This window comes from Serinus canaria, chromosome 1 (assembly GCF_022539315.1).
Source record: "Serinus canaria isolate serCan28SL12 chromosome 1, serCan2020, whole genome shotgun sequence".
Taxonomy (NCBI): domain Eukaryota; kingdom Metazoa; phylum Chordata; class Aves; order Passeriformes; family Fringillidae; genus Serinus; species Serinus canaria.
Window position 1 is genome coordinate 947915 of NC_066313.1, and position 17238 is coordinate 965152.

Genomic DNA, 17238 nt, shown 5'->3' on the forward strand with positions numbered 1-17238 from the left:
CCAGCACATGGAGAGAGCAGAGGGGATCCATGGCACCTTTGCTCTTTGATCCACAGTGCAAGGACACATGTTCCCAGCTCTGAGCTGTGTTTTCCTGGTGCTCCCAGGACATGACAGAACTGCCCACGTGGAAGTTTTCCTGCCCTTTGATCCCACCTGGCGTGCCAGCCTGGGAATGACTCTTGTGTAAGGATCACTGTGGGAGTCTGAGTTGGATTAAGACTGGCACTCCCACTCCAGGAAGCCTGGGCTTCTCCTCCCATGACCCTTGAAGCCCCAGAGGAAATTGAGGAGGGGCTGCTGTGACTGGAGGGGGTGGCTGGTCCTGTGTTCGTACGGGAAGCTGAGATGAGCACCACGATTAATGAGGATGACTCCTAATTCCCTGCCCTCCAATGCTGTGTGCCCATGGAGTGGGAACTCACCTTTCTTCACCCCCAAAATGTGTGGGGGTAAGGCAGTAACAGATTGCAGGGATTGCTGTTGTCCTCTGTGTCTCCATGAGAAACGAGTCCATCTCTCCTCCACTGAGGAATGCCTCTGCCATCTGTCATAGGTGGATACATTTTAAGGCCAAAAGGGACTGTTAAATCAGGGAATTCACTCTCCTGCACATCGCAGTCGATGGGTTTCCAGTGACTTATGGCTTTATGGAAGCGGATCACTCCTCTCTCCGTGAAAGCATCTTTCTCACAAAGGCTCCTCTCCATTTTCCCTGGATACAAAGATAGTGCTGCTCTTGGCAGCTTGTTCTGGTGGCTGAGCACCCTGTCTGTTAGGACATGGTCCTTATTTCCAACTGGACTGTGCCTTTCTTTGCCTTTTGCATCATTTCACATCCCTTTTGCAGGAGCACAACTTCCAAACCTTTTTGTGACATTTAGATGGAGAAGTTGAGGGGACTCTATGACTTCCTTTTCCTGCACCACACTCAAACTCCAGGAAGCTCTTTCTCCTTTTTAAGGCTTCCCATGCCTTGCCTCCACTTCTTTTCAGACTCACCCCATGATGCAAACAATCAAGAAGTGTTCAAACAGACCTCAGAAGAAAACCTCTGTTTCACATGTCTCCTCCTCTGCCTTCAGCTGTTGTTTTCCCTGGGACCCACGGGAAAGATCCTGAAATGAACCCTGACACAAAAACAAGGACAATGTCTGTATTTAATATTTGAGATCATGTCAGACCAGGCTGGATTCCCTTTCTCCCTGCAGGAGAGCAGCCACACAACCAGTGTGGAAGCACTCCCAGATGCCAGGTGCAGAGCTGGATGGGAGATTCTGCTCATAACTATTAAAACTTGTTTAAATTTAATCACCTGATTAAAGACACATTTTCCTCTTTTAGTTCTCTGGTCCTCCAAAGCCTGGGTGAAAAAAACCCAGCCCTTGGTGAAGCAGTTATCACATTGAGGGAATATAAATGAAAGGATCAAAAATAGAAAGGCTTTCAAAACTGAACATGTAGCAGCTGCCTTTTCCCTGACTATCAGAGCAGAGATGCTCTGGAACAATCTCCTAGCCAAGTTTTAAACAGGAGGGGCCAGGATGCACCTGGAAACCCCCTAAAACACCGAACTTTGAGGGCAGAGTGGGGGAAAATGGGCAAAAAATAGTGAAAGGCAAAGCTGGCCCCTCCAGCAAAAGGTGGAGGGCCCTGAGCCACTGTCAATGGATGGCAGTGGGGATCACTGACCTTCCTGGGAAACACCACCCTGCTGTGAGGGATCTGCTCCCCAGAGATGCTTCTCTGAAAGGTGTATCTGTGTCAGGTTAGGATTAAGACTTTGCTTTTAAGGACTTTGCTGGTTCCCCCCTCAGGCCCGCGGTACACCTCGCAGCCCTTACCCTGGTGCTGAGGATGTGAGGGAGGTGAGGCCCTGGCACAGGGTGCCCAAGAGCAGCTGTGGCTGCCCCTGGATCCCTGACAGTGTCCACGGACAGGGCTTGGACCTGCCCGTTCTGGAGGAAGGCGTCCCAGCCCCGGGCAGGGGTGGCACTGGATGATTCTCCTCGTCCCTCCCAGCCCGAGCCATTCCCGGCCCGTAGCCGAGGGAAGCGCCCACAGCGCCTGCGCGGGGCGGGCGGAGCGCCGGCTCCGGGAGCGCGGGGGGGGCCAAGCGGCGGCACCGACACCGACACCGGCACCGGCACATCACCGGGGCTCGCAGCCCTCGCCGGCGAGGAGAAGGACGAGGAGAAGAAGCAGAAGCAGGAGGAGGCGGAGGCGGAGAGAAGCGGTCGCGGGTGCCGCCGCGGGGAGCGGAGCGAGCGCGGGGCGGCGGCGGCGGCTCCTCCATCATGTCGTCGGGCGGGGACTTCGGGAACCCGCTGCGGAAATTCAAGCTGGTGTTCCTGGGCGAGCAGAGCGGTGAGTCACCGCCCGCCTCGGGCCGGGACCCCCAGCCCCGCACTCGCCCGTCCTCGTGGGGGCACGAAGGGACCCCTCCTCATCCTCGCCGACGTCCTCAGGGGCGTCTGTGCCACCCACCCTCCTTATGGGGTCTGGTGGGATCCCACTCTCACCCTTCCCGACACCCATCCACCCACCCTCATGGGGTCTGATGGGATCCCCCTCATTCTCCCCGACACCCACCCACCCTCATGGGGTCTGATGGGATCCCCCTCCTCTCCCTTATGGGGTCTGATGGGATCCCCCTCCTCACCCAACCACCCTCATGGGGTGTGATGGGATCCGATGGGATCCCGCTCCTCAACCTTATGGGGTGTGATGGGGTCCCCCTCCTCATTCTCCCCAACACCCAGCCACCTTCATGGGGTCTGATGGGATCCACCTCATTCTCCCTGACACCCAGCCACCTTCATGGGGTCTGATGGGATCCCCCTCCTCACCCTTCCCGACACCCACCCAACCATCCTCATGGGGGCTGATGGGATCCCCACTCTTTCTCCCCGACACCCACCCACCCTCATGGGGTCTGATGGGATCCCCCTCCTCAGGACCCCCATCCTCTGTCATTAGAGTCCCTGACACCCACCCTCATGGGGCTCCGTGGGGTTCAGCTCTGGTTTAACCCCCCCACCCAGCAAAGCCCATCTGCAGAAACAGTTGCTGATTCATTCAGTCCCAGCTCCTCTGGATTTTGGGGGGCAGGAGGCTCAATCCGCAGCGTTTACTGTGTAAATACAGCGTTTTTCCATCATGGAGTTATGCCTTGGCAGAGCGACGCTCTGAATATTTAATTCAGTCAATGAGGTTTTCTTCCCTGTCTTTGGAATGAAAAAAAAAAAGAAAAAAAACCAATCTAAACAATGTCTCCTCCTTCCTTAGCGGAAGGCCTCTATCTCCAATACTGCATTCCAAATTTTTCCCTTGGAAGAATTTTCTTAAAAAAAAAAAAAAGAAAAAGAAAAGCTCCTTTATGAGATGCTTTGTGTAATCCTGGGTAGATACTGTGAGATCTATGACATAATGAATAGGCACAAAATATTTTCTGTCTCAGGGTGGGGTATTTGCTCCCTCAGCCACCTTTGGTCTGTCTGGTAGGAGATGATGAAATACTAGTTGGTTTTATTTTTTGACCAAATTAGTTGTACCTTGGTGTTTCTTCACTCAGACGGTGATAAGGCTGCTGTTGAAATTATTTACCTGTATGTTGGCAATTTCCTTTAGTCTGTTCCTTGAATCATTCCCTTTTTATTCTGTGTTTTTGGGGTTGAAACAGCTCTTCTCATATCAGGGATTTGGGGAGCACGAGTGCAACTTGATTATTTATTATTTTTTGGGTAAGTCACCTGATCTGCTTGGTAAGGTGCTATTTGGCCAGCCATTTTATGAGGATTTTGGATGAGGGTCATGTGTAGAAAATGCTGGGGGTTTTTTCAGTTTTTTTGTTTGGTTGTTTTTTCCCCAGGTATTCGATAACAGGAATCTGAAATATTAGCAATGCATTTGCAAAATCCTTGGCTTGTTTACCTGTATTTCAGAGCTTCAGTATCATGAACCTTTCCAAATACATCCTTGTAAGGTTGTGGCACCTGGTGCAGATCTTAAATCTCAGCAGCTCTTCATTCACACGTGGATTTCTTGTCTCCTCTAGCAGACATAACGTCAGATATCTGCTTCCTCTAGGAATTTTTTTCCCCCTCTCAGCTAATCATCTGTTTTTATACTGGAAGGTTTTAAATAATTCCCAGTCACAGCATCAAACCTAGGGAGGAGAGAAGGGATTCTGTGGGTACAGCACAGCGAAATCCTCCTGACTGAATACTCCCAGCCCTGCAACTGCTGCCTGGGCTGGGGCTTAGGGATGGGTGGGAGCTGCCTGGAATCCAGGGCCGGGCTGGCAGCTGCAGGGTGGGCTCCAGCCCTGCCTTTGCCTTTGTCTGGGATGCTGGGCGATGACACAGTGCCAGCTCCGTGTCCGCGCATCCCGCGGGTGCTGCAGCGTGGGCATGCTCCAACACGGCTCCGTGAGTCTGCCTCCCATGGAGACACGTCCCTTCCTCCTGGATTGAAGCTCTTCACATGTCTCTGTCATGATGTCATTCCCTGTAATTTTTTTTTTTATTTTTTTTAACTGCCCAAAGGATGCAGAGCTCTCGTTGCAAGTGGCTCCTGGAGGAAAAAACGCCCTCGTGATGTTTGGAGAAAACTGCGGAAGAATCTGGTGTGGCAAAAAGGGAGCTGGAGTGGGCTGTGCTCACACCTTGTTGTTCTTTGTCTGGAAGGTTAGGGGAGATGCAGAAATAAAAGTTTTTAGGATAGCAGCTTTCCTAATCCAGAGATCTTTGTACAACTGTTGCTCTGGATTGCAGCATTTGCTTCCTGTTCTGATGAAATGTTCTCTGCCCTGTTGGAAGGCCATAATTAAAGATATGCTCTGGCTGCTGGTGGGGAGGCTGAGTGCTCTGGCTTCCTTTACATCCAGGGACTTCAGGATGACAAATGAAATGGTACAAAGGGCTGTGATGGCCATTAGCTGCCTCAGCATCCAGAGCTGCCTGGTGGCTGACCTGTGCTGGCTGTACACAGCCTCGCCACTAAATGTGTGTCTGATGGCTGAGGAAATCTGAGCTGCGGTTCCTTACTGGGCAGGCTTTGCAGCCCTTCCATGGGAGATCTAGAAGCATCTCTGGGCGTTTGATTTCCATTTGAGGGTGGGATTGCCCAGTGGATGCAGTGTGAGGTTTCCTGCGCTCTCCTCAGCCATGTTGTGGGAGTTCAGTGCCGTATCCCTCAGCACTCGCACGGACTGCAGTGGCTCTGCCTCGTGCTGTTCAGCACTAGCTGCAGATGCTCTTTCCCATGCTAAGATGCTGATTTTCCTCGCTCCTCAGTCCCCCAGATCTCTTTGTCCCTGGGGCTTGTGTCCCCCACGCCCTTCCCAGGCCCAGCCTGGGGACTTGCTGCATGTGCTGTGGGTGCATCACGAGCCTGCAACATCATCCGTGCCCAGCCAGAAGAATCACCTCGTCTCTTTCCATCTCTATTTTTATTAACTTGTACAGGGATACAGCATTGGCTGGCTAGGAGAAGGCAACTTCACCAGCACTCTCCTTAATTGAATTACTTTTCTCAATGATTGAAGATTATACAGAGTTTAGCAGTTTTAAATATGCTAATCTTTGCTAAAAAGGCAGGGAGAGCTCTCAGTGCTGAGGGATTAGATACAGCTATTGTGTGTGGGGAACTATGTTTCTTACTGCCTTTGATCTGGTTTTATCAGGTGATTTTCATCAGTCCTAATACCTCAGGTTTAAGGAATTCGGATTTTTGGGTCACATCAGGGAGTGGACACTTCACCTACATTGGGGTAGCTTGTGGTAAATATGACACATATTCAAATATTAATAACCTCTTTAGTTCTGTTTTGCATAGGAACACTTCTACTTCTTAATAAATGGCTATTTTTTTTGATTGAGTGGGCAGAAGTGAATGCTGGGGCACTGCAACAGAAATATTTGTTCATCACGTGAATTTCTACTGCAGCTTTCATTGGCAAGCAGGTCTGAAGGGCACCAACGTGTACAGAAAGCAAAAGAACTCCCAGCTGTCTCTCTGTGCCAGCATTTCTGCATAAGATCTGGAAGGAAATTAGAACCAGTTGCATTTTGGTTTTTTTTAATCAGGAGCTGAGATTTTTAATATTGAAAACCCACTGATAAATGCAGTGTAATAACTTTAGAGTTATAACTGTTTGGGAAGCACTAATGAGCTGTTCTGTTGCATAACGATGTTGGTACAGGCACTGCTGAGCAGTGTGATGTGTCTCATTAGATAACTGGGGAGCTGCAGGTGCTTTGTGTGACTTGGGGCTGGTGTAGCACTGCTCACAGCAGGCACACTCATCCCTGTGCTGCCTAAAACTCCCTTGTTTCTAAGGGATTCTCAGTTTCACAAACTCCAGAGAGTTATTACCTTGTTGCTCTGGTGGTTTAAAAGCTTATCCCCTCCCCTCCGGGTAATTTCCTAACCTTGTGGTTTTCCTGTGGCTGGGCCTTCAGATAGTTGGGGTTCTCTTTGGACCGTATGAATTTTCCATGAGTTTCTAAACTTGGGCTTCACATCTGGAAGTAGAATAACAGCAATGCATCCCAACAAAGGGGAGTCAGGCAGGAACACCCAGAGGGCTGCGTGGATGAACAGGAACTCCTGGACAGCCTCAAACCCAGAATGGAAGGGTGGAAGTGTGGAAGTGGGGGCAGGTTGCACAGAAATTGTCTGAGCAGCCAGCCAGTCATCAGGGGCAACCAGAAAAGCTTCTGTAGCAATAAAGGAGGACCAGGAAAAGTGTGGGGTCTCTCCAGAAGGAAACATGAGACCTGGTTACCCAGGATATGGAGAAGGCTGAGGCACTCAGTGACTTTCTTTGCCTCAGTCTTCACCTGTGTTCCTCAGGGCTCAGTCATGGGATCAGCGCTGTTGAACATCTTCAATGGTGACAAGTCCCTTCCCACCCAAACTGTTCTGGGATTCTTTCACGGTGCAGTGTGCTTGGTGTCTGATCGTTCAAGGTCTTGAGCTCCACCATTTCTCTTCTTTCTCTTCTCCATCGTTGAAAAATCCCTCCAGCAATGTGTGGAAGAAGCACAGAGAAAAAAAGACATCAGTGTTTTGTGGTGCCTGTTCTCACGGTGCCTTTTGATCCCTGTCTATTTGTGGAAGCCTCTGAAGGAGCTGTGTCTGTTCTTGAAAGGAGGAGTAGCTGAGCCTTTCTGAACTCTGCTGTGCTTTTCTCTCTCTGCATCTCAGAAATAATCTGTGAGTTGGAAGGAAAATGATCATCTTTTCCCTTGATGTGCCATAATGGATTTTCTATCTGCAGCTCTTGGGGTGGTGGTGGTACCTGGCACGGGATCCAGGTTCTGCAGAGCAGATGCCTGAAAGCTTTTGCTGGAGCTGTAAGTGGGACTAATGGAGAAACAAAGGCAGGGAAGCTCATCTGAGCCCACCTTAGCAGATGATGTGGCATTTGGGAATTATCAGAGCCAACAGCCATTTTTCTCAGCTTCAGTGATGGTTAAAAATCTGTCTTCTGCAATCAGTCTGTGAGGAAAGAGCTGCCTTTTAGTTACCTGCTAATTTAGTCCAGATGTTTAAAGGCATTCTGTTGTGTTCATGCGTGTACAAGTACCTGTTGTGTACACTAATGGTTATAAAACCCCAAGCCAACCAACCAAAACAAGCCAGCTAAACCCTTCAGTGCTTTGAAACGTGGCTCAGAAAAACCCACACATTGCTGCCTCAACATGAACACCATCAGACTTTTCAAGTCGACCTCCAGAATTTACCTGTGAGGCCTGTAACCTGTAAGAACAGTAACCTTGTGATAGATGGATATTTCTGAGCAGGTATGGAAATGCTGATCCATCTCTCCCAGTATGGAGCAGGGAAAAAACCTCTGAGATCATTGGGTCCAAGCCTTTGCAGATCAAGGGCTTGATGATCTTGGAGGTCTTTTCCAAGCTAGATGCACTGTTTTGAAAATTAACAGATATCATCAAAATGGTGATGGGTTTGACACGATAATATAAATTATTTATGGAAGTAGTTTAAATGAAAAATGTGTGTCTTGGCAAACAAACAGCAGCCAAAATGTGGACTAGCAGTGAAAGTCAAATTTTTCAGGTCTCTTTGCTTGATTGATTTACTGAGCTCACAAAAGTTGACAAGCTAAATGAATTCTTTGTTTTCCCCTCAGCATAAACCAAACTCTTCTGACTCTGATATTACAAAAGGCACAGGGACAGTGAACAATTCCATCAATTATTTTATGTCAGACATCTTCCTTTTATGTTCAAACCATGTTCAGGAATATTTGAGTGATATTAACCGGAAAAAATGACTTTTTTGTGTGTTTCAGTATGATTTAACTCTTATCCAAATGAAGCCTAGTACATCACAAAAAAAAAAAAAAAAAAAAAGATAATCTGTGAAGCAAATATTGTGTGAAACTAAATGTAAATAAATTTGGTGGAAGCTTCGAGTTGTCAAGCCCCTTGCTTGCTTCTGGCTGCCTCCTGTTGGGTCTGGCAAAGAGGAGTTTTGGGAAGGAAGTCCTTATTCAGCTGTCCAGCACAATAGTACATTTAATTAATTTGACTTCTTAGAGTCAGGGTGTAACTTGCCTGTTTTTTTCCCCTGGTTTGCATTTCCTTTCTGCTGGACCTTTAAACCAGGATGGGCATGTGCTGATGTCACCATGGCAGGGATTTTGGGGCTCACTTGGACGAGTGTCCCTGCCTCTCACCCATGGCAGCTGCAGCAATTTGGAGCAGGGATTTTGGGGCTCACTTGGACGAGTGTCCCTCTCTCTCACCCATGGCAGCTGCAGCAATTTGGAGCAGGGATTTTGGGGCTCACTTGGAAGAGTGTCTGTGCCCTGAGCAGCTGCCAGTATCCCCTGGAGATGGCACCCAGCTATTCCGAGATTCGCAGGCTCGTAGTGTTCTCTCATCCAGACATGTGTAGGTGTTACCAACACACAGAATTCAGGCTTTGCCTTAACTCTAAAGCATATTTGCCCAGAATTGAGAGAGTTGGGAAGAAATACTGGAGCAATATTGATGAGCAGTATTTTGTCTTCAGGCAGAACCAGGAAGGGGCAGATAAACCTGCTAATGAGAAAATGTCTTAACTTTGAGTTGGTCTTTTCTCTGTCTTGAATTGTGACCCTTTAAACCTCTGTACTATTAACATTTGCACCCTATAGACGAGTGCCATTTATCCTGCTAAGTGACTTTCCTTTAATGGTTTGCTTCTTCAGGAGCAATCAGCAATTGCTGCAGAAAAAACCAACCCACTCCAGCATTTCTGTAATTAATGCAGGGGCCAGTTTATTCCATTCCACTAAATGCTTCCTGCTGTGCTTCCTGTCCATGCCCCTGTCTAGGTTTGAGTTACAGCAAGTTAATTTTCATAATGTTCTTGATATGTGCAACACAAAGAGAAGGGGGATAGAAGCAGGAATAGAAAGGAGAGGGGCCCATGGAGGGTGCAGCATCCCTGGCAAAGCTCCAAGTGGTGGCTGATGCAGGATTGGCAAGATCCCTGTCAATGTGAGCTTTAGGTAGCTGCTGCTGGAGTTGGGAAAAGAGTTCCTGTTAGCAGGTTGGGACTTGAGACCTGCAGAGGCTCTGGAGCTGCACAGGAGTGGGCAGACAGCATTGGATTAATGTGAGTCCAGCAGTGTTTCTCTGCACCTTCCTTTTTTTTAATGGAGATGTTGCCTTTTCTGGAAGTAGAAAATACTCATTCCTGTCCTCCTCTGCTGGTACAGAATTGGCTGTGAGAACCCTTGGTGTCACTGACTGGAGGATTTTTTTAAATGGCCTGATGGAATGAAGGCTTGGTAGAGAAATCTGAACTGGCTCGGTGGGTGATGGAAGGATGCAGTGGGTGTCTGAGCGGTGGAGGAGATGGAGAACATTCTCTTTTGATGGAAGTTCTGACTCCTTTCTGACTTTCCTCACAGCAGTAGGCAGGTTTTCATGCTCGAGGTTTGCTGCCTTCTTTGTCTTGTCTCTAGCACCTCATTATTTTTTTCTCCTTCCCCTTACTGGATTCTGAAGCAGCTTTTGGGCATTTTTTCCTTGGCTCACTCAAAATGGCTGAAAAGTCGCTTGTGTCCTCATCAAACCCAGGATGTCTTTCCTCAAGCTGAGCTGGTGCTGCTGATTGGGATAAAGCCAGAGGTGAATCCTTCAGCAGCAGCTGGACACAGCTGGAGGAGGGGCTGATAGCTGAAGACAGTTGGAGTATCATCACAAGGAAATCCCAATCTTTTTGGTTTTTTCACTGACCTTGGAATGCTTTACAAAGAGGTTTTCACAGGGTTGTTCTATTCCAGTCTCTCACTGCTGGGCTTACTCACCAGTTCTTGTAATTTCTTCTCAGCTTTTCCAGCTGCCCCTTAATATTAAATATTTATGTATTCAAATCATAATTATGTTCCTACTCTTTCTGTTCTTCCAGCTTCCCATTTGTCTGCCCTAGCTGAATTATCTTTGGTCTTTTTTCACTGGGCAGTCATCAGAGTGGCTTTTCTCCACCACTGTACAATCATGACCATAATTCTCTTCCAATTTTTTATTTTTATTTCTAGTTGCTCTTAAACCACAATGTGTCTTGAAGAAGAGGATGGTGGGTTTTTTATTTTCCCTGACACTGCAGAAACCATAGGCAGATCAAACACTCATGTCCCATAAAATTGACCTCTTTATTGGGATGCTGTCGTGCAACAGCAGACTTGAAAAAAGCTTTTCCCAGTGAAAAAAGCTTTTCCAATCTTGGTGTTAAAATATTTCCCCCCTCTCTGCTGAATTGCAAAGGGTACATAGGTTGCTTCTGTTTCTAGGCTTGGTGGACTCTGTACTGTCACAGGGAGTAATTTACAATTCCTTGGCTTTAGGAATTTTACATTTTCGCTTAAAAAGGCAGGAGAGATTTAGGAAACTCAAAAGGAGCCTTGTGTGAATTACTACACATTGCCTCCAGTAAATCCTGCCACCTAGAGAAAAATGTCCCTGGGGGATTGTATGGCTGATATTTTAAATTTGGTTGTTTAGTCTGTGCAAGCCTGGCACGGCTGAGAGTGAGGCAGAGATTTGAGATCTGGTTTTGCCTGCCTGGTTCCAGATCCCAGGAAGAGCAAAGGCTTTTGTAGCTTTACCTTTTGGAAACAAGAAGTGTCCTACATGAGATGTTTTTAAGATGTCTCAGAACAGCTCTGTGCTTTTCCCTGGATTTGGTGCTTCTCAGCTGCTTGCCTAAAGACCTGAGTCCAGAGCCAACCCTGTGATGCACTTAAAGCTACTTTTAGGTAGAGCAGCCTGAAGACCCCAAAATATTTTCTGTGCACATTTATACAAGGAATTGCTCAAGTCAGAAACAACTCTTAGAGAATAATTACAATTAAATAAGAACTTAACTAGTATATGTCCTTAATATGAAGGAATTGTTCTTCTGGAAAATACCGCTGAAGGAGAGTATTTATTTCAAGACACTGTATCCCAGTGGGAGTGTAGATAAGTCTTGTCTGAAGAATTTTCTGCTCCAAACCCAGTTTCTCATATAAACACTTCCTTTTTTTTCTATAGTTGAATCCCACAATTCCTTCTGGAATATCCATTAATCTAGAAAGGATCAGAATAAAACACCAACAGAACTTGTTCCATTTACTACTTGCCACCAAATTTCTACCTTTTGAAGACTAGCTATTTTTATTTTTAAAATTCACAGAGATGAATATGAGAGCTTGGGGTTGCAGACCCTTCAGGCTCCGTGGCCTCTTCCCAAGGCTTTGGTGAAGCACAGCTGGGAAGGAACAATTCATTGTCAGCTGGCTGAAACTCCATATGGAGAGGTCAGTGTCTCAGTTTGGAAGAAGTTAGAGGAAAAGGGGAAGATTTTGGAGGAAAAATTTCCCATTGAAAAGTTGGGAATTGTTGTAATGGTTTAACATCCTTTAACTTGGAGCTCTCAACTTGCAGTGCAGGCAGCAGGAGCATCGAATGTCTGCTGGCCTCTATCCTGCCCCAATTCCCAGGAGAAGAGCTGAGGCAGCTCAGGATCAGGAGGTGTGAAGGAGAAAAGGATAGTGTGGTGTCAGGATATCCTTCCCTTGAATCCTTAATGCCAGGGATTTGTAGGATTGTGCTGCCTGGACCCATACAGGTGTCTGAGGAGCCCAGAGCCTGCAGCTCACTCCTTCAGCTGTGCTGATCTCAGTTTCTACACGCTTTGGGTTTCTGTTGCTGAAAACCAAATTGTGGTTGGGTTTTTTTTGGCCCAAAACCCCGGGGTTCTGTGCTGCCTTGCCCAGTGTCTGGTGTCCACGTGCTGTGTTTTACTCCAGCTGGTTTCCCTCTGCCTGGCAGGGCACTTCCATCACGTGCACAAACCCGTGTGTGTCGGTGCAGCTCCGGTTATTTTCACAGCAGTCCCCAGGTGTTCTCCACAGCCATCCCTGTCAGCTCAGATCAGCAGATGCCTGGAGGAGAGCTGTGCTTAGTGAAGCTACTCCAGGCACTTCTTTCCTTACAAGGTGCCTCTTCATAAGCCAGGCTGCATTGACCTTCAGTCAGGATTATTTTAGGATCTTGTCCAAAGTCGCTTCTGAAGAAACACTCACCTGTGTGTCTGCCTGGAGAATGAGTTTGAGGGAGTTCCTGTGGAAGCTGTTCTGCACAGCAGAGGACAGCTCCTAATCCTGCCAGTGCTGCCCAGGAGATGGTAGGTTGTGGGAATAAGATGGAATCACTGAGGAGAATGGTATACAGAGCTCTCATCCCCTTCTTTTCTTTTCCTTCTTTTTTTTTTCTCCTTCCCCCAGCAGGAAAATTGTAACCACAGTGTGAGAGCAGAAATTTCTTTGTGGTGGTGTAGGGAATCAGGAGAGGAAGGAGCAAGAGGAAGCATTTGCTTGTTTTGCCGGTGGGATAATGGTTCTGGGGAAACATTAGGCAAAATTTAACTGAGTTAAAGGATGGAGGGAGGGGGATGGTAATCCCTTGCATTTTAATAGGTCTCCTGAAACTTCCTCTAATTCCTCGCTGGAAATGGCTGACTTAGCAGTGCTTGTTGTGCTTTCAAGGGCAAAACATCTTTGGGAGGGGAGCAGGAGCTTGTTCCAAAGGCTCCATTTGGCCAGGGAAGCAATGCCTGGATTTCCTCAGCTGGATGCTGGCATCTGCTGGTGTAGCTTGCATGGGGATAATGCTCAGTGCTCAAAGCAGGGAATGTTTCCCTTCAGAAATGCATCCTCAGGTGGCTGCTCCCTGCTGTCTCTCTCTCCTGCCTCAGGAATATAACTGAGGAATCCAGGAGAGTGTTTCCATATTAGATGAAGCATTAGCCTATCATTTGCAGTTTATTTAACAAAAGTTACTTTTGGGAAACGTTCTGTTTGAGGATTTTTATGCAGATTTCTGTCTAAACTGCCTGTGAATATGGTTTGTTATGGGAAAAAATACCGTGTTAAAGGTATTTAAACCAGAATTTCATAGTTAAGTTTTTACTCTCTGCTTCTTCTTTCCAAAATGGCTTGGTAGCATTCAGTTTCGGACTTCAACTGAGGACTTAAAGTGGCTGTAAATTTGGAAATCAGTTGAAGGGATCCCTCATGCTTCAAGTGATGGAGGAGCTCTTGGTTCTTTCCATTTTTGCCCGTGTGGAATTTGTGCTTTCCAGAGCCACTCCCCACCCTTCCAATGTAATGTCTGTCCAGAGTGGCTTAATTACTTTTGCTACTTCTCCATATGTAGCATTTTATTTCTTTCAAGCCTTTTACAAGCAGATAATTAGGTATTTAAAAATAAAATACTGTGTTGTAAAAATTGGATCTTATGAATGCTTAATTACTGAAGGTCTCCTGGTGGGTTTTTGCTCAGTCCTGCACTGGTTTTTAATGGAAATTTGGAGTGATAGAACCTGGATGCAGTAGATGCATCAAAAAGTGATTTCACCCCCATGGGCTTTAACTGCCATCATATATAAAGTGAATATTGAGCCACCCTTGCATGATAATAATAAAACTTCAGCACTGGGCTCTGAAACTTGATGGGTCAATTTTTTGTGTGAGAAGCAAGTGGAATGGAATGGAATGGAATGGAATGGAATGGAATGGAATGGAATGGAATGGAATGGAATGGAATGGAATGGAATGGAATGGAATGGAATGGAATGGATTTTTTGGAGGTGTCTCTAAAATAATTTAATTTGTCTCATTGTGCTCACAGCAAAACTTTAATGACCTGGGATAAAGTTGAGCTGTTCTGAAATTTCAACCCAAACACTGCAATCCAGAATCCAAAATTTGTCCAAAAATTGAGTTGCTGAAATGATGCTTATCTGGAGTGGTGCTGTTGGGATTATTGGAGCAATAATGAGCAGGCTCTTTTGGGAAGAATGAAATAGTAAATGCCACCTGCCAGGATGTCACTAGTCAGGATCTATCACTGTTCCTCCTTCCTTTCCCCAGTCATCCTCCAACTCCTCTGCCTCACAAATATGCTCTTAAATGAGTTTTTTTTTTTTCTCACAGAAATGTACTTAGAATTATCACCTAGCTAAATACTGGAGATAGGATCCAGTCCAGTTGTGGAATTTGTCTTCCCAGGGTGAAACCCAGTGTTTAAAACCAGAGTGAGGAGTCCAGAAGAGGTAACTTTGCAAGAATTGCTGCTGTTCATCACCTTTAGAAAAAATAATTTCTGAGATGCAGCTTCCCAGTAACATCTCCTGCATGGAATGTCTTCCTCTTTCCAGTTTGTGCTGCACTTGCCAGCTGAGTTGTTGATCAGGTCCACCTGGAATTCCCACAGCTCTGAGCTCCTTCCTGCACTCCACTCACTGTGCCTTGCTCCTGAGCAACTTTGGGTAGAGACTGTGGTTACATGGACTTCTGGACTATTAAATCTTCCTTCTTCCTTAGCTCCATAGTCATCCACACCTGGTCAGAAGATCCCTGGGATGTGCTTTGCAATATTTCCAAGTTCTGCTTTGTGTTACCAATGTTTATGGCTGAGGGTCCTGAGGCATTTTGTGAGCAGTAAAGATAAAATCCTTTGGAGAATATTTGAAGCCTCGTTGGAAACTATTTTAAAAACCTTAACTATGTAAGATAAGAAGGAAAGCAAAATCCTCAGGCTGTGGTGACAAAAAAATCCTTGTGAGTCTGTAAATTTTGAAGTTTTTTTTCATTCCTGGCAAATAATGAGAGACTGCAGAGCAGTCTTTGAAATGTAAAGGTGGCCTGTGAGTACCCTTTAGTTAATTAACCAAGTGATATCCCTGAAAACATGAGTGTATTCCCCACAATTCCTGTTCTCTGGTTGGTGTTAAACTCATTCCCATGGAAGTGAAAGGCATCCTGATTTCCCTCCCAGCCACTGTAGTGTAGATCTTAGCTATCCACTCTGCTCCCTGTCCTCCAAAGGGCCAGGATTTCTGCCCCAGTGCTGTGACACAGGATGGGGCACAGCTGGATGCTCTTTTGGCATTTCCATGCTTTTGTTACACTTGTCCTGCACCCTTTAGGAGTCAGAACTGCTTGGGACCTTTCCTGTAGGTGCTTTGTCTCATCCCTTTCAGCTTGTGCAAAATTCTTGTGTCTCCCTGTTCTTTTGTTTTCCTTATCTGCACAGCTGCTCCAAATCTTCATCTTCTGGTTTCCTTATCTTGGGTTGTTCTTCCTGATTTGAATGAAGCCACATTTACCACACAGTGCAGCAACTGGCATGTGAGATTCCCTTCCTGCTCCTGCTGTTCCCTGTAGTTCAGGTGTCCACCTGCATCTTTCATTTACCCCATTACAGCATCTGGGTTTCAGAACTTCACAGGATTCCAAGGCTCCTCCTCCAGGCCAAAACTCCTACTTTGCTTGGCTATTGGAAGTTGAAGACAGTTTCTGGCTTCCACATCAGTTTCATCTAAATTAAATTAAGAAAAAAATAAAAGACAATGCCTAGCATTCAGAAATGGGCAGGACTTCTGCAGACCTCAGTTACCTTCAGCCATATTTAATCAGAATATTTGCCCCTTCTGTACAAAGTGATGGGAGACTCAGCACTGTGAAAATGAGAGATGGCAGCTGTTCCTCCAACAGAAATCTGGGAGTCTGGCTCCTCACGTGGCATTGTGTCACTTCCCAGAGGCTTGATGTTATCCTGGGGGTGGAGAACTGGGATTGCCTGGAGGTCTTCCACTTGTGGCACTCCTTTTGGCTCTGTTGCTTTCAGAAACCTTTCAAACTGTGAAAATAGCACTGGTTATGTTACAGGCTTGGCTTGGAATGTCTCTGCAGAAAAGCAAACAAGAGGTTTCATCTCTAGAACATAAGGTGTAGATTTTAAAATGAATTTTTATAGCTGTGCTTAGGAGGTAGCATTTCCATAGTTTTTTATTTTACTATACTGACAGAGTAATTGAATTATTATATTTAATAGATCTGTTCCTTCCTGTTCAGCAGTGAAGGGTTGACTCTTGTTTATTCTTTTCTACAGTGGGATGGTAAAAAACACCCCAGGTTTTATATGAAAACTTTCCAGTGCACCTTCATTGTTTAAAAGAGCTCCAAGGTGTGATTTTGAGAGAGAACCAGAGGCTGACCCCTTTTTACTGTTTCATTTCTTTGTGGCTGTGACTGAGCAAACAGAACAAGATTTGTTTGCATTGTGGTCTTTCATTTATTTCCCATTTTGGGAGGAAGAGTCAGCTAATTACTGACAAAACCCACAAGAATTAATGAAGCTATTTATCACTGGGTATTTTTGTCCCTGTCACAAGGCTTGGTGCAGATCCCAAAGGAAATCTTGCCTGTGCATTAATAATCAGGGATATTGTTCTACTTTTATCAACTCTGCCAGTGCTGATTAGGATTTGCTTAGCGGGAAGGAGTTCTGAGTTGGTCATTAAACTTGTAATGAGTCTCCACACATTTTCATTGATCTGTGTGATCCTTTCACATCCCAAAATGCAAAGAGGCAAAGAGGAACCTTTTCCAGCTTTATGTGTCCAGGCTGTGCCTTCTACCTTGGGGCCAGTTATGATCAGTCTTAACTTGTGCCTCAGTTTATTTCTGAGAAACACAGGTACCAGCTAAAACTAACTGGCATCTCCCTCAAGAAAAAAGTGTAGTGCTAAATAAAATAGGATTCTAAATTGCCTATACACAGCCAAAAGGCTGATGTTGCCTTAGAAAAAGATGGATAATACAAAATACTCTCTTCTGCCTCTTCCTTTTCCCTTTAGCTACTGCTGAGCTTTAAACACAAGTGA

At 46.1% G+C, this 17238-nt stretch overlaps 1 protein-coding gene across 3 annotated transcripts in view; it reads left to right on the top strand.

Annotated features, from left to right (window-relative positions):
* The first annotated feature begins 2081 nt into the window (after positions 1 to 2081).
* The window catches only part of RAB6A (RAB6A, member RAS oncogene family), a 39115-nt gene continuing 23958 nt past the window's right edge, over positions 2082 to 17238 (top strand). For all 3 annotated transcript variants that reach the window (XM_050972144.1, XM_009092707.4, XM_009092708.4), the window contains exon 1: positions 2082 to 2367. In XM_050972144.1, the coding sequence (XP_050828101.1) occupies positions 2298 to 2367 (70 nt within the window). In that variant the 5' untranslated portion in view covers positions 2082 to 2297. The remainder of the gene's footprint in view (positions 2368 to 17238) is intronic.